This window comes from Zootoca vivipara, chromosome 5 (assembly GCF_963506605.1).
Source record: "Zootoca vivipara chromosome 5, rZooViv1.1, whole genome shotgun sequence".
Taxonomy (NCBI): domain Eukaryota; kingdom Metazoa; phylum Chordata; class Lepidosauria; order Squamata; family Lacertidae; genus Zootoca; species Zootoca vivipara.
Window position 1 is genome coordinate 27,646,379 of NC_083280.1, and position 18,045 is coordinate 27,664,423.

General features: G+C 39.8%; 1 protein-coding gene across 4 annotated transcripts in view; it reads right to left on the reverse strand.

Annotated features, from left to right (window-relative positions):
• The window catches only part of PLS1 (plastin 1), a 55,254-nt gene that overhangs the window by 11,370 nt on the left and 25,839 nt on the right, over positions 1 to 18,045 (reverse strand). For all 4 annotated transcript variants that reach the window (XM_035133119.2, XM_035133118.2, XM_035133120.2 and 1 more), the window contains 7 exons: positions 15,797 to 15,926; positions 14,895 to 15,027; positions 13,013 to 13,094; positions 11,740 to 11,905; positions 11,451 to 11,593; positions 10,832 to 10,927; positions 9,472 to 9,667 (listed from right to left, as the gene is read on the reverse strand). In XM_035133119.2, coding sequence (XP_034989010.1) covers positions 9,472 to 9,667; positions 10,832 to 10,927; positions 11,451 to 11,593; positions 11,740 to 11,905; positions 13,013 to 13,094; positions 14,895 to 15,027; positions 15,797 to 15,926 — 946 coding nt within the window. The remainder of the gene's footprint in view (positions 1 to 9,471; positions 9,668 to 10,831; positions 10,928 to 11,450; positions 11,594 to 11,739; positions 11,906 to 13,012; positions 13,095 to 14,894; positions 15,028 to 15,796; positions 15,927 to 18,045) is intronic.

Below are 18,045 nucleotides of genomic sequence, written 5' to 3' on the forward strand. Positions count from 1 at the left end.
TGTAAGTTGATCAACACCATTTTCATGTTAAAGTTCTAACTCTGTTTATATGGCATATATTTAGAACAGATGAACTTTGGGAATTCTGCTGTAGATGAAATTATGTGGTGTTTGATTTCCACAGAATTAAACTGTCCTTACTGTTTTGATCAAAAGCGTCTGATTTTGGCTGCGTATGCATCATACATTTAAAACCAATTTAAAGCACGACTTCCCACAAAGAATCCTGGGCACTGTAGTTTCACACACACACACACACACACACACCATTCCAAGTTACAATTCCCTGCACCCTCAACAAACTACAGTTCCCAAGATGCTTTGGGGAAAGTCATGTGCTTTTGATGTATGACATGTATGCAGCATAGTATTTCTCAGTGGGGCTATCTGTGACCTGCAACTATTTAGAATCAGGATAGAATGAGATGGTTGAGACCCAAGGTGGGAAAATGCAGAATGTACCACTTCAAACTGCAGGCAAGGGATCCCTATATGAAGAACTCCCTGAAGATATAAAACTAGCAGTACAGGGAATGATCTGGTGAACAATCTGTCTCACTGATGTGCAGTTTTTATTGCAGGGTGATGTTTTTACAAGGGTGAACATTCATAACTAGTGCATCCCCCCCGTTGCCTAAAATACTACTACAGCCAATTCTATCTTTTCTGCATTCTTATCACATTTTGCTACGTGTGTAGACATAGCAACTATTTTTCTCTTTATTCTATATTACTCTGCCCTTCTCTTTCATTTGTGCTCATTAGGAACCAGCCTATATAAATATTATACTATGCCACTGTATATAATCTTAATTATTACTTTTTTAAAAAACAACAACAGTGACATCGTACACATGGCTACTTATCTAAGTCCCATTGAGTTTAATGGGGCTTTTCCAAGGTAAATAGGTAAAGGATTGCAGCCCAATTCAATATGTGATGTGGAGAAATTAAATATATAAACAATGCTGCCTAATTTTTATGTCTGCTAGTTTTTCAACATATTTTAACCAATTTCATGTTGTGAACAGTGAGCCAAAAAATAAAAATTGCCTTATGTGGCAACCTTATACAATTCTTTCCTCAAGGCCGTTTCTGCTCAAACTGAGAAACATTACATTTTCTCCATATGCTTACTTACTTGAGAATACCTTGTGCTTTTAAAATTTGGACTACAATGTATTTTGGGATCAATGATTAAAATGAGTTATGTTGATATGCTTGAGATATATTTTAAAAAAAAAAAAAAAAAATCTCTAACTCAAATGTATTTCGAACATTTCACAGATAACTAACAAACGCTTCCAGGAAAGCTTATGACTGAAAGCATAGGAAAGGAAATATGTAGAACTTCACTCAAAGTAAGAATTTAAAAACTGCATGCTGAACAATGCCAGAAAAATCCACTCTAGACCAATAGGAGCAATAGCGTGCAAGTTGAAAGAACGTACTTCTGATTAAAAGGAACCGAGGAACTAAGAATAGCACACTGTATTTAATATGCCACTCTAAACTGGATTATTCGTTAAAAAGGAACCTAAGAATTCTTAAGCTTTTCACCTTTTTGAAAACTGGCCAGCTTTCCATTAACCCCCCCCCTTCCTTTTCATTCTGGAGACACAGACTAAATTTTATGTAATGGAAGGGACAAATAATAGAAAACAAAAACTGAGCTGGAGCACCATATATACAGCCAACATGCCCTATGGCACTTCTCTTTGTGTGACTAAAATATTATGCAGCAGCATTATGCCAATAGAATAAAGAAGAGAGGGCATGAGTCACTGAACAATATGGCACATCTCTCTCTCTCTCTCTCTCTCTCTCTCTCTCTCTCTCTCTCTCTCTCTCTCTCTCTCTCTCTCTCCTCTCTCAGTGGCACAATGCTAGGTACAATTTAATTTATCAAAAGGCTAGTCATTAACAACACATCCCACAATCTTTCTGTGGAAATAGAAATAAGAATCTTCGGGCATAATTGCCAGCTCTTGTTTCTCTGTGACAGCAAAAATCCTTGTTTATCCATCACCAAATACAAAATCTAAAACACTAGAGCATGGGTGTCAAACACAAGGCCCGGGGGCCAAATCCGGCCCGCCAGACCTCGTCATGTGGCCCGCCAAGCACCCCAGCCAGCGGGACCCAGCAGCGGGATCTTGCTGCTGAAGCGCCGCGCCAACAAACAGCTGGGGCCTGGGGGGAGGGGTAGAAAGGTGGCCGGAGCAGCGCTGCGTGGAGCACCCCGAGCCACAGCAGGAGAAGGAGGAGGCAGCTTGCCGGGTCAGCGCCCAGCAGCGCCACACAGAGAGTCCTGAGCCTCTGCGACACAGCAGTGCTCTGTAGCACTTTGAATCCTCCTCCTGCCACGGCTCGGCGCCTGGAAATGGCTGCTGCTGCTGCTGAAGCACAGACAAAGCACCCAGCAGTGCCTTCCTCCCCTCCCCTCCCCTCCCTCTCCCTCTCCTCAGAAACATAGGATGCTGCTTTATACTTCTGGCCCTTAAACCCTGGAACCAGGAGAACAGCTCCAGTGAGTCAACCTCAGCCAGTCCCTTTGGTGAAGGGTGGTGGCTCACTGGCAGAACATCTGTCCTGCATGCAGAAGGACCCCAGCATCTCCAGGTACCAGTAGCTCTGCAAAGCTCCTGCATGAAACCCTAGTGAGCCTCCACCACCCAGTGCAGTTACCAAAAATCATTTTTCAATAAATTGTACAATAATTGTACATTTGAATATCTACTTGCCATTATTCTGACTATGTTAGTTATTGCTTACATTATTACAAAAAACAGTAATAATTGAATGCAGTGACAATAATTTATGATAATAAAGAGTGGACACATAGTCCTACAGATACAACTGGCCCTTTGAGGGTGACCAAACTGCTGATGCGGCCCCCGATGAATTTGAGTTTGACACCCCTGCACTAGAGCAATAGCTTGATGCATGAAAGGCCCCAGTGTCTAAGCAGTGTGGGAGAAATACTACTGGATGCTAAACAGTCTCACCACCAGTAAGGCAGACTATTTTCCCTTCAGTCAATTGGTCCTATTCACAGTTGTATTTGTTGTCTTTTTATCATGCCCTTCATCACAATGTGATGACAAGGTGGGTTACAAACAAGATAAACAAAATAAAGCAATCTCTAAAATAATAAAAAATATAGCACTGCTACAACTGCTCCTTCTCAATGCAAATACCAGTAACGTCACACTTCTATATCATTAAATGCCTGGTGGAAAAAGTTTGAGATTGTATGTGTGTGTGTGTTGAACAACAGAGAGAAGTTGCAGTAGAATCCTAAAGCCTTGGAAGACGACGGCATTTACACAGGACATAAAGACATACCCAGAGTATAGCTCTGGACCAGAGGAACTCAAATCTGTATCATTTTACTGTATTTCTAAAAGAGTCTTCATGAAATTAGCATTTAAGCCAGCTGAGAGAAAGAAGAGACACTGTATTGTTCCAGAGGATGAAACTGTCCCTATTTGTGGGTCTAAAGTCTTGACTCTCCTTCAGGCCTTATTTGTGAGACTCCAAGTCATGGCTCCTAAAACAGCCCTGTTATGTATGAAAACAGCTTTCAACCTTGCATTTCTATATGAATGAATTGATATTTTTCTCTCAATTGTAACGGCATATTAAAAAGAAAAATAGGTTATATGACCAGTGCAGGAGGATAATTAGGGGGGGGGAGCAGTCATAGCAGGAAGGGAACGAAATCAATCATCTCAAGATAAATACATTTACAGGCTAAAGAAAAATACTAAATACAGTACCTACATTAGGAGGAGTCAAATCTGCATTTCATGAAGAAAAATGGGAAAATTATAAATGGTCAAATTATGACAGCTCACCTCAGAAATATTTATAAAGAAATGGATGTGCTCACCATTCATATACTGTAGTAATATTTGACATACACAAAAACCCACTACAAAATGCAGGCAATGAGGATAAAACTGTATGAAATGCTGTAAGAACAGTGTTCAGATCTTACACAAACACTTTCTTCTTCTTTTAGTTCAAAGCAGACAGAGAAGCTTGAATCATATTGGGGAAATGGTGTTTTAACAATTTTGCTATTCAGGGTCTCTCAAGGGACTCACAACAAAGGACTCGTATAGAGAAATTATAATATTTGAACATCAAACAATAACAATATTCTCTGTTAAAATACATAATGTACACAAAGCTATAAAACTGAGCACCATCCTCCCAAGTGCCGTTTTTCAGGCCATTACCACAGAGCCTTTCCACCTGGTCATTATCAGTACCAGTTGCTTGGTTTTAGTGACAAGAGAGGGGAAATGGTTGCTGTTCACTTGTCTCAATTCCAACAGCAGTCTTCTTTAAATGGCTGCAAGTGCCATAGCCCAATGTGGAAAACAAAACTCGCAGACCCTTTGTAACAGAAAAAGAATATAAGCAGGCACGGTACTTATAGTTTTGGAGAACTTCACAATTCATCTTAAGTTTTTAAAAGAAGACCTCACTACTAATCTGCTCTTAAGGGCTTTTTAGAGAGGTGGTAGCCAGGCATCATTTTAGGGCTTTGTAGAGAGGTGGTAGCCAGGCATCTGAGTTGCACTGAGATAATATAGCCTAACTGCCCATAATGCTGGTTGCTCCTGCTAGGGAGGCCAGAGAATTCCAATGAAACAAGTGGTGGAAATTTTGCTTGTTCAGTCTGTGGTTCTTCCTCATCCTCTGTTTGAATCGCTGCTTCATCAGCTGGTTCTACTGCTAACATGGACTTGACTCCATGTGCATTCTGGTTGCAGATTTATAACTAGTAATGAAGCCACAGGGCCACAACATTTCTACAGTTTCTGCTTGTAGTCTGTAAACAGGTAGGTCTCCCTCTTATTGTTCCAATATTATATGCACCACTGGTTCCCACTGATCAGCAAGCTTTTATTTTCACCTAAGACTAATGGTCACCAGCTTCCAGAAATGGCATATGGGATGCCAAAGTGGTTATTAGTCAATTAATTTTTTTGCAGCTTGTTTGGCAGCAAGATAATAAGTGTATCACAGTCTTCATCTTAAATCTTTTGCATACTGTTGATCCATCACCACACCTTGTCCTTTTTATTTAACTCCAAAACACAAATCAATAGGCAATAAAGTTGGTCTCCGCTTAACATTTTTCTGGTCCTCTAGTGTTCCCAACATGTTCATTCAGGTATGACTGCACCTTTTCATCGGATGGCCACTTGGGTAATAGGAAGTTGTGACTTTACTCCCGAGATTTGACCCAACTCTGGTGCAAAAGTAGCACCTTAATCACTATGGCTTCTTCTAGGAAACCCACAGTGACTGATGAAAATGTTCTACAAAACGTTAGCAGCTGTTTGGGGCATTAACTGATCATTTTGCCACTAATACATTCCTTATTGCTGCACAATCCGGCTCCAAAGTGAAGTTGTCTATTTGAATTAAGCCTAGCAGAGAAAATGTCTGGATATGTACCAGCTATGCTGCCTTTTCTATGTTGGCCTTTCTTTTACTAGGTCTGACATTTCTCCTCTATACTCTAGTGACCCCAGGCTAGTAAAAATGGTCCCAAGCCAGTTCTACAGTTCTTTCAAATCCATTGTGGCCTATTTATCATGAATTCCCTCTGGTGCTCTAGCATGATGAGTGTAAGGAACTACCAGCTGTTCAATTGTCTCTCCCTTCAACTGTACTTTCCTGTGTAGGACTCCTGGAGAAACAAAATAAAAAATAAAAAATTGGCTACTCATGTAGCTGTAGTCTTGTCTCATACTCTTCTCCTTTCTCTTCCTCTAAAGTAGTTTTACACCCAGTTTCCAGGAAATGAATCACTTTGGGCAATATATTTGTCACTTCCCTGTAGCTTCTCCAATTTATAGGTCTAGAATCGAAGGGATCAGGTTTTTCAGGCCAAGTATATGGATTCTCAAATAATGGTGCTATATAGTCTTCTGCACATTGGTAGTGTCTTTACTAACTTTGTTTTTCTAGACCTTACTGCTTCTTCACTAGAATTATCCGTCTGAGAGCCTATCAGCACTTCATGAGTTTGCATTATTGCTTTACGGATTTCATTATTCCAGACTTTCTTCTCAGTTAAAATACTTTATTGGGCTCTGCCTAGCAACACACAATTGTTTTACATTTTCCTTGTCATTTAGTGGCCCTTAGTGTGGTTTTCTTGGCCCATATTTGCCATTTCTGATTTATAGGAAATATTGAAGTTGTACAGTGACAAAGCTGCCACCCACCTGCATCTGGGTTTGCAGTCTTCACATATGTCATAAGACTATTATTTGTCATCACTCTAAATTCTGCACCATATTTAAAAAACAAAGAAATTGATCATCACAAATAGCCCACATTAAGGCAAGAAATTCAAATTTATGAACTGGATAGCTGCATACAGTAGAAGTCAGTCTTCTACTAGCATAAACAATGAGTCAAGGTTTTATTGTCTGTACCTGGAGGGCAGCTCCTAGTTCAGTGTGTTATGCATCAAAATGAAGAGTACATGCAACTTTTCCATCAGCAAACCCAAGAACTGGTGCAAAAGTGAGATTCAGTTTTAAAGTTTCAAAAGCATCTTGGAAATTTTCATTCCATCTATCTTCAAGTATTTGTCCTCCATTCCATTTCTTCCCTTTTCCATCTCCAGCAAGAAAGCAATGGAAAGGTCTTGCAAAAATGAAATATTGATCTACAAACCCCTGGCAATATCCAGTAAATCAAACAAAAAAAGCTGTGCAATTCCTTAATAATTTGTACTGGCCATGCTGTGATATGTGTTTTCTTTTTATCTGGGTGAAATCCATCTTTAGAAGTAACATGTCCTAAATATTTTATAAACGTTTGAAACAGTTTACTGATTGAAAGTCCTAACTTCAATCAACATTTCAGAATTTCACACTTCTTTACTCACAAGTGGCTGAAAAAATTATCAAATCATCCAAGAATGCTACTGTCTCAGTGAAATGCATGCCATGTAGGACACTTGGCATAACTCTCTGGATGGTAGCAGGAGCATTTGTCAACTGCCAATTCCAAATGGTATGGTGAAAGCTATCACTTTGCCCAACTGGGATCTGATAATATCTGCCTTTGAGGTCCAACATGGAAAAGCACTTTGGTCACAAAGCAAATGTTTCTTCCATCAGAGGCAGTGGGTAAGTGTCTTCTCAAGCCATGCTGTTGAGTTCTCTGCAGTCCACCACCATTCTAATGAGTCCATTTCTTATGCAGCAGCAGCACGGGCGAGACATATGAGCTGCAGGCTTCCTTAATCACACCCTGTGGCACAAGTGTTGTCACAAATCTTCAAAATCAGAAGGCGATACCTTTCTAGCCTGTTCTTTAAAAAGCACATCACTTGTGAGCTCAATTTCTCCCAGTGAAGAAACTGAAACTCAGAGGTTAAAGTTCTTAAGCGTTTGGGGCTTTATTAGAGAGAAGACAAGACAGCCATCATTCAAACTGCATGAGGTGCTACAGCTAACTGTTGACAATGTTGACTGCTCCTTGCTTCAACTCTCTTACTGAGCATATGCAGGAACATCCTTCCACCAGAATTCATAAAGAAATATGTATCAGTGGATTATGTTTACATAACACACTGTTCTAAATTGTTCTCTGAAGCTGCTATTTGCCATGTTGGGGAGAACCTACAAGCACCAAACATTGCTCAAATAGCTTCAGGGCAGCAATTTAGACCCCAAAAAGGGGGATAAGAATTAGACACCCCCCTTCACAGTGCTGCTTCTCCCCTGAACCAATCCCACCCCGACAACTGCTTTGAACATAAACAAGCAAAAAAGTAGGAACAATTATGGTTCTGAGTATCAACTTAAATTTGGCCCTGAAGCTAGAAAAAAATGATGCTTTGCTTTAGATAAACTACATTTGTGTAGATGGCATAATCTGTAGAAGGATAACTACTGTATTACTTAGAAAGAGTATATAATGACCACATTTGAATGAACATCGCTTGGTTTAATAAACTGAGATAGGAAAGAGCATCTTTGCTCCTTTCATTGTACAATCCGGCAAACTACCCAGGAAGTCTACTATTAACTACACTTTTTCATTTTGTCCAAACCAGGATACTCTGATTAACAGCTTCAGAACTAGCCAGGATATTAAACCAGTTTCAAAAAGTGGCTTAATAACTTGGTTTTGAAGTAAGGAAATATTTCCCCCCAATGCAGTCACCACCAACTACAAAGCAATATTCATTAGGACCACAACAGAAGAGGATAGTACAAAACCTCCTCTCCCAACCTGTTGTGATATCCCCAGTCCTTAGCATAAAAAGTGCGTATTAAATGCAAAGACACATTTAATACCATATCTATTTGGGCCCTCACTTTTAGCATCTGAGCTCTGTATTCCTGTCATGCAGGGAAGGAGGGAGGGAGGGAGGGGAGAGAGAGAAGGCAACCCTGTAACAGTTCAATTAGTACTGGGCAGTTGTGCCATGTTTTTCTCAAAAGTTGACCAGAGCACAATGCTGAATGATCAACCACAGTCGGTTTATTAAAGAATAAGTTCCTTCTAAAAGGGCAGGCAAGAGATTCAGGACACACACAAAAAACAAATCACTTCACGCAATGCACAATTAACTTATGGAATTTGCTGCCAGAAGAGGTGGTGGTGGTGCCTGGATGAAGGCCAGACTACACAAGATGCTATTAACATGATTAGCAATTGTGTGGATGAATGTCTTTTTAAAAAGAAACTCCAAGTGCGGGTCTCAATCCAAATGGAAACCTGGCATTGAGGGTATTGGGCTTCAGGCTTTGCCCCCTCACCTGCCACAAGCTGGGAGTGTGAGTCTGAGTGTAAGTGAATGAGAGAAAGAGAGAGAGAAGTCTAGTTGAGAACACAGCAAGGAGCAAAGGGGGTTAAAGACTCCTTCCCACCCACAGCGAGGTTCTCATGCCTTCAACGGAAAAACAGCCATTCACACAATCGCTAATAGCATGGATGGCTTATCATCTGGGTAGGCCCTTAGGATGGCTTTGAAACAGGACTAGATAAATTTATGGAGGACATATCTATCCTATGCTACTTGCATTATAAACGAATGGGACCTTCAGGCTTAGAGGCCTCTAAATAAAAGTTGCTGGTTGACTAACAGCTGGAGTACGTTGTGGCCTTCAGGCCCTGCATGCAAGCTTTCCAAAGGCATCACACAGGCCACTGTTGAAAAGATTATTCTGAAGTGGCATCTGTTGCACCACAGATCGTTTTATACCCATTGTTATGTATTTTACCTATGGACTGCATTTATACACCTGCCCTATCACTGAAGTAGATAATTCAATAGGAGTCAACAGGTGGGTTGAATTTTCCGTGAAAACATTTTGGAAGAGAAAATATCAAGGAAATTCTGAACATCTCAATATGAAATAATTTAGCATTATCCATTATTCTCTAATGTCACTATCAGTGTTTGTTACATTAGCTCACCTTCCAGTAAATTGACATCATAAGAAGAGCTTTCAGGCTTCTGCAGGGCAGGGTACGTATTAAAGAGATTTGCAACAAAGGCCATGTTAAGTTTAGGATTGCCTGCAACCACATCAGCAGGAGTCACAAACTGTTTGCAGCCCAGTTTGTCTGCCTGTTGAAGCATATATTCAGCCCTCTTCAGGTCATTTTTTTCCTTGAAAAACAATATAAAAAGTAAACCTCACACTTCAAAAAATACTAATTTTGACATTTTATACAAAATATCTACATCTTAATATAAAATTGCACTGAACATAAATTACAATTCTAGATCGAGTTTCAGACCAGGAAATTGTTTAGAAACTTATTTTATTTGAGAACCTTTTTTTGTTTTCAGGACATTTCACTGCACAGAAAAATCTTGGCTAACAGCTTATTGCAGCCTAAGCCATGGGTAGGCAAACTAAGGCCCGGGGGCCAGATCCAGCCCAATCGCCTTCTAAATCCGGCCCACGGACAGTCCGGGAATCAGCATGTTTTTACATGAGTAGAATGTGCCCTTTTATTTAAAATTCATCTCTGGGTTATTTGTGGGGCATAGGAATTCATTCATTTTCCCCCCAAAATATAGTGCGCCCCCCCTGCCAAGTCTGAGGAGCAGTGTTCCGGCCCCCTGCTGAAAAAGTCTGCTGACTCCTGGCCTAAGCCAACCAGGTACCTTCCAGATATTTCAGACTACAACTTCCATCAGTCCCAGTCATCACTGCCATGCTGGCTGGAGCCAGTCCAAAAAAGCTAGAATGCACAAGGGTTGGCAAATGTTGGCCCAATGAATCTGCCAGGCTTAAATGTAGCCTACAAACAACGTATTGAAACTTGCCAGAAGCTTAGCAGCTGCCCATTTTTACAATGCTGCCCACTTAGCAACACCAGAAGGTTTGCCAATATCTTTGTACACAACAATACATGACCGCTGCACTGCATTCAACCTGGTGGGCAGGTCTGAATCAAAGCACAGTGCAAGGTTCAGAAAGAAAAGTGTGAAATTACGCCTTATTGGAAACACTGGAAGCATATAAAAACTTAAGCTTTTCTCTTTCCGAAACTTCTGATTTTTAATACAATCACCTGAACAATTACAAAATGCTGTCAACAGAGTTATGGCTTGAGTCAATTTAGTAGATGGCTTGTTTTAAAAGCAGTATCAACTTAAAGTTCCAAAAGTCCAGACCTTAGCCAGCTATACACAATATCCATTACAGATGCTCTAAGAGTTCTGTGCACTCTGTTGATCTGTGCTTATATTCTAAATGGTTTGCAGCTGCTTGGTACAATGACATTCTGCAAACACACACAAACATACAAAAAAAAACCTTACATTGAGGCCTGAAAGATCAATAACAATCGCCGTTTCTCCATTGTTGCTTCCTTTGGGTGCGATTTGATTCAGCAAATGGTAGTAGGCTCTTGAGTCCTGAAATGAACAATTGAAAAAATCTGAACAAAAGTCATTGATGCACTCTGACTGGCAGATACTGTACTGAGAAAAGGAGAGTCATGTTGACATCAGCTGCAATAGTATGTTTTAGCCTCTCATATAAACTCAACAAGAAAATAAGATTAATTCAGTTCTTCCTGCACCAGAAAGGAATGGGAGAAGCAAACAACTAGTATTATTTTCTGTTGGGAGCAGCCCAGAGTGACTGGGAAAACCCAGTCAGATGGGCAGGGTATAAATAATAAAGTATTATTAATATTATTATTAGTCAACAGATAGCTACTCTTGCAGAAAGCAGAGAAGAACAAGGAGTGAGTGGGTTGTTGTGACGATAAAATGGAGAGGGTGAATGGCAATGCTGTGATAGGGCTAAACAGGATCTCTCTAATTTTGATTAAAATGCAGCTATAAAAATATTTCTTTTATAGTCTTGGCTAGTTCCAGTTGAAAGGTTCCAATTCAAAATTGTTTTGCTTTTATTTGAGAGATCAAGCTATACCTTAATGTCTTGACTAAAGTTGCTTATTCTCTTCCATCCAGCATTATCCAGGTGATAGTTAACCCAACGTAGCAGGAGTTCTTCTGGAGACAGTTTCATTAATTGTTCTAATTCTTCCCCATCACTTAGCAAACCAATAAGAGCTGCAAGAAAAGTTTTCAGGAAAGCTGGTTTACTTTTTTATTTTTTTAAAATCATTTAAGATTTCACATCTATTTCTCAAAATTTAGAAACAAATCAGACAAAAATACATGCTTTATCATGTATTTTAGACTTTATATATTATTACCTTCATTTCTGGAGATTTCTATATCAGCAAAAAGCCCAACTTTAATGATTTGCCACAACAGTCCTAATACCAAATGTGGCTTCCCGTCTTTTAGATCTTGTGATCCAATATTGACTACTGTACAGCCAATAGCTGATGCAGAATTTAGTGCAAGATCTAGGTTTTCCTAAAAGGAAAAATAAAAATGCATTTTGACGTTGACAATAGCTACAAAAGCAAAACGTACAAGTACAATAAAATGGTAATGAGGCAAACAAAGGATGGGTGATATCAAAGTAACATGTCCCATCCATGGAAGTATTTCTGCTTTCACACGCCTCAAATCTGCTCTGGAGGAATGGGGGAACCCCTAGATCAGATTTAGGGGGTGCCCTGGGAAGTTTCCATTGTCCAATCAGAAATCCTTGTGCTGATGGGAACGTGACTTAGTGCTACTTTGGATTGACGCTGATGGGGCTTCTAGCAAAGATTCATAGGAGTTATTCAGAAAGCCATTAAGCTAACAATGGCAAATGACGGAAATCAACGGTATCTGAATAACTATTCCAGTATTATCTTCTGAAATGCCTATCCTGGTCACTAAACCAGATAGAGCATAGGCCCTATCTGTTATTGCTACTTTTACCGTGTTAGTCAGAGCCATTGTCAGAAGACCCCAGAGCACATGTACTCTAGGGTTTCCAAATTATTTCTATAGCAATATAGAAATTAGACATGCTTTTCTCTGTAAATATAGTATCCATGTAACAAAACTGCTTATTGGAGCAACACAGGGTCATACTATGTGGCACAAATTCACAATGGCTTTGCAACAACAACAAAATGTTCCCAGAAGAAATGTTCCCAGAAGCTATCTATAATCAGAGGTTCACATATCTTAGTTTTCGGGAAGTAGTAGTTATAGGGCTACAACAACAGATGAAAATAAAAGAACAGGAAATTTAACTACAGTGGAACCTCGGTTCCCCAAAGCCTCCGTTGCCAAACCTTTCGGTTCCGTTTTTGAACGTTTTTTCGGAACTCAAACGTGTGACATGGCTTCTGCTGAGTGCAAGAAGCTCTTGCAACCAATGGGAAGCCACACCTCGGTTGTTAAATATTTCGGAAGTCGAACTGTCTTCCAGAATGGATTGTGTTCAATAACTGAAGTTCCACTGTACCACAATAATGCACTGTTCTCATTTTTTATTTTGCAAAGTACTTTCAAGCAGTCCTTCTGATAACTTTTTGAGGTAGATTTGAAATACTTAGGTTAGGGTTGTGCTGTACTCACAGATATAGTGAATGGAGTAAGCTTCTTCTTATTAATAGCCCTTTCATCAATTGTATCTGGTTGGGATAAGTTAATCATTTTGCTGGGGAAGAAAAGGGAAATATTTAATTACAACTTTCTGAAAAATTATTATAAGTCTCATGTAAAGGACAATTTTAGCCTTCAGCCACTTCAACAATTAAAAAGGATTTTGGCATACCAAACTGACTGATTATTTCTTCATCCATAGCATAACATCAATAGCATAAAATCTACTACTGGAAACTGTAGGACTACAAGGATGCAGGAAAATGGAATATTAACAGTAAAGCCATATATTATTCTCTGTAGAGTTTGGGCAACTGCACAATGGATTGTATATAATGAAGATTAGGCCACTCAGTGTCTGGCAACATCCTCGGGATTCTTATGGTACTTTCACAGCATACAGAAAGCAGAAAGTTATTCACTTAGAGCTTACATCACGCTTGTATGTTTAATGCTCATTGACTGTAGAATCAATTAATGACTAAGATAATTTCATAACTACAATACTTTCACCTGACTTCTTTGAAACCTAGGACAGAAAGGCTGCCACATAAGAGCAATCACTTTTTAGTACAGTATAGAACAAGGCAAGCTACAGATGGGATGAAATATCAGGCTGTGGGTGTATATATATGGTATGCTAGAAAAGAAGGCTTGCATTTCTTCAATTAGTAAAATATAATTATATTGTTGTTTCTAAAAATTATACCCTGCTTTCCCCCTTCACAAAGGAGAGGATTGAAGTGGCTTACAAATAAAAAGCAACAATCAAGTCATTAAAAATACATTCACTCAATCATTGAAAAATATAGGTTAACAAAACTGAAAGCACCAGAAAAAAGCAAAAATACAAAACAGTACTAAGAAACCAATGCATGAAACATCAGCTTGCAATTTGAACTTTTTTGCTGAATAAATGCAATCTACCCGATTGTCTGAATGGAAAATCTGAGACCAGCAGACACTATGGAACACATCACCATGGACTGTTTGCATTTTATGTTTTTGTAAACATTATGTGAACAAAATGCATGGCTGACTCATGAATGCAAGCTTATTTATTTGAACAAGCTATACCCTGCTTACCTACAATAGTCTATAAGTTACAATACAATTAGCCCTAAGTCAACCACTCCATGGTTTCTTTCTCTCTTGGTCATGACTTACTGCTACATGCAAACAAGGCCACTGTCATTTCATGTAGACACAAAAGAGACTGATACCAGCTAACAGCAATTATTTATAATTGCCTCTTCTTGTGTTTATGAAACCACCACTCATGCAGTGAGTGCCAACAGCTTATGTAACAAAAAAAAACAAGCCTTCCAAGAAACAAAGAGGGTATAATAGCATGTTCAGGGGAACCCCGAGGATTGTAGAATACAAAAAGGAATAATAAGAAGAAAGAAAGCATGAGGAAGCATAACAAAAACAAAACACAGTCCAATAAGGACCACGGAATGCACTGTCTGTTGTCTGGGGAAAAGGGAGGGAGACAGAAATTGGGAGAAAGGGAAGCATCAGGTGCCCTGCCTGAAGGAAACAGGTGATTGCAACCCTGAACAGGGGCATTCTTTTTAGCCTGTAATGTTTTGTTGCAGCTCCCACCTCTATTAAGGAGTCTGTGGGGCAATGCAGAAGCTTCAAAATGAAGGCAACACAGGCTTTAATTCCTATTCATTTCATTGAGAGAAATAAAAATGCACTTAGCTGTCTCACTGAAAATCAGCGAGTTCTTATCATGCTTAAGTGAATCATGCTTCATGCTTTTTCAACATGAAAATTCACCAGTCATCTTGGAGTTTTTTGTCATCTTAAAAAAAACAAAAAACCAAGCACGTAATGCTAAACATACCAAAGGAGGATGCCATCAGCAAGTGACTTAAAAAGGCTATCATCTGTTGGATCCATAGGGAGAAGGTGCTTACAGTCTGGGTCATCATGAAGAGCCTTGTTTATCCAGTTAACAAAAGCAACCTTTTCCTCCTCTGGAAAAAAAGAGAGAAAAATCTTAAATCAATCTAAAAACCAGGACAATTACAAAACATAACCATACAACTGAAAGGGACTCAATGGTCCATCCAATCCAAGACTTGAAGAAAGAGATTCTATAGCACTATTCTTAGGCTGTCCCATTACTGAACTAGTGGCTAGGAAGTTGTTATATTTCTCATATAGTTTACAGCTTCTACAGTCTATCACAGGGTTGCCATACATCCAGAATTTCCCAGCCATAGCTGGTATTTGGCCCTCGTAAGCAGCATCCAGGCGGAAAATGCTGAAATGTCCAGGAAAACCAGGACGTATTGCAGCCCATGCCAGAAGTGTAGCTTAGAAACCTCAATTGATGCATTCAGAGTCAAATGACCACAGAATACTGGCCATTTTGGCTGGTACTGATGACAGCTTGAACCAAACAACATCTAAAGGACATCCTGTTGCCTATCCCTGATGTAGAATTTATCATGGTCCGAACAGCCATATGCACCAAGGAATATGTGTATCCAGAGAACACTTTCAAATAATAAAACTATAATGTTACTCTGGAAAGGGAACTTTAGCATATAATTTTTGTTTTAATATTTGCTCTGGCAAACATATCAGATTCTCCAGAGAGGGCAGTAAGAATTATTGAGAAAATCCAGCAGGTCAGCCCTGAAATATCGGCGCTTCAGCCATTTTCTACTATTCAATATAAATGCTACCTTTACTTCTACAGGATTTTTTTTTTATTTGAACAAATGACAAGTTATTTACCTGAATAAGAGTGTTGGGTCCCCTCGCTAGAAATTGGTGATGTTCCTCCAATTGCAGTAATTCCCTTTTTCTTGTTTATGGATTTCCGGAATGATTTGCTAATATCTTTACTTTTCAGTTCCTGAATAACCTGGAACAAAACAGAGAGGAACAGTTTCTACACACCAGACTCAACAACAGAAAATGTGATGCACAAGAGCTACCCCTGGAAAGCGCTTACCTATCTACAGAGGTTAGGGGACTGCATTGAAAAATTCAGAGAACTGAGGATTTTGAAGGATGACTGTGTTTCAACTTGCATATTGCTCTGAAATTTTCTAATTAGGCAAGTTCATATTTAAATGCAACAGAACTTAATTTCTCTCCACCTTCCTTCCACCTTCCCATCCTTTTCTAACCAGTTCAAATGACCAGTTAACCCAACCACAGTATGTTCTAATAAAGCTATAATGTCAAATAAGCAATGTAGGAAAAGGAAAGAAAATAAGAGAAAGGAGAGGGAAGAAATAACTAAAGGGAAATAGAAACAAATGGGCAAGTGTACATCTTCCTGGAAGGGACTCTATAGAATAAGAATAAATGGAAATACATTATCACTAGTGCAAAATATCACACTGATTTTTTTTTCTCTCTCAAAAGTGCATGTGAAGATACTGCGGTTTCAAATTATGCTAAAGCAGCACTTTGATTTTTTTTAAAAAATGATGCAAATATGTTTAGGATAATTTTACATTATCGTTATCAGCTAAAGCTGCATAATAGAAGCTGAAACTGCATAATAGCCAATCAACTATGTAACCATTAAGCTCTTTTTCCTTTCAGACATTACTGGAGATTGCTAATTACAGTCTATATGGGATATTCACCCATCATCCCGTTCAATTATGCAAGCCCTCCCTATCTTCTGATGAGAGACTTTGAAAAGTTCCATCTTTTAATAGGCTACATCACTACTGCATCATTAATCTTTAAAATGCACTACTTCCAAAGTGCTTTTACATACTATTAAAAATAAACAGCACAGGTTAGCTGTCACCTTGTAAAAACAAACAAACAAAAATGCTCTGCACCGCTTATATGAAGTCTGAAAATACTACCTGGTTGATAAATAATTGTTAGTCCTGGGATCTTATAACACATCTGTTAAATAGCTAGCATCCATAACCAACCAGGTAGTTTATTAATACAAAAAGAGCAACAACACAAGTGATACCCTTATTCATGTCTACTCAAGAGTTAAGTTCCACAGGTTTCAATACAGCTTATTTCTACCGTGTTTCTCATATTTTAAGGCATCCCCCCCAAATAAGCCATGACAGGATTTCAAAGGGTTGGTGAAAAATAAGACATACCCCGAAAATAAGCACTATCGCAAAGCCCCGACCGAGCGAGAGGCGAAGCCGCGGGACCCAGCAGGAGCCTCGGTGTCTCCTGTACGAAGCCCTGGGACCCGGCAAGAGCCTCAGAGCACGCACACTAACCCCCGGGAGCCGCGGCAAAGCCCTGGGACCCGGCTGGAGCTTCAGCGCGCGCGCGCTAACCCCCGGAACCCGGCTGGATGCATAGCTGAAGCCGCGACAGCTTGCAGGAGCCGCGGCGAAGCCCCAGGACCCGGCTGGACGCATAGCTGAAGCCGCGGCAGCTTGCAGGAGCCGCGGCGAAGCCCTGGGACCCGGCTGGAGCTTCAGCGCACTGTGCTTGAAGCCCTCGGACTGCAACTGAAGCCGTGTGAAGCTCCGACCCAGCGGGACCCAGCAAGAGGTGCAGCTCTTCAAAGCCTGTTCTGTAAGTGCACTGAACTCTTGTTGGGCTAAAAACATTGAGCTTGCACGGTATGCATGCAATGCAGGAAAAGTTTGTGAAAAGCATGCTTTTATCATGCTTGTTTGGGCTCTGTTCTGCTGCTTTTGATCTCAGAAACCTTTCACTTTATGCATGTTTAATGCAAGCTTTAATTGCATGCAATTGCTCCCCCTCAGTGTGCTTTTGCTTGGTGCAAAAGTACAATATTTATGCATGGTTGGTGCAAGATTAAATTGCATGAAATTGCTCCACCCCCCCACCCCCCCAGTGTGCTTTTGCTTGGTGCAAAAGTACAATATTTATGCATGGTTGGTGCAAGATTTTATTGCATGCAATTGCAAATAAGCCATGGTGTGTTTTTTTGAGGAAAAAATTAATATAAGACGTGTCTTATAATATGAGAAACACGGTATATACAGTGGTACCTCGACTTACGAAGACGATCC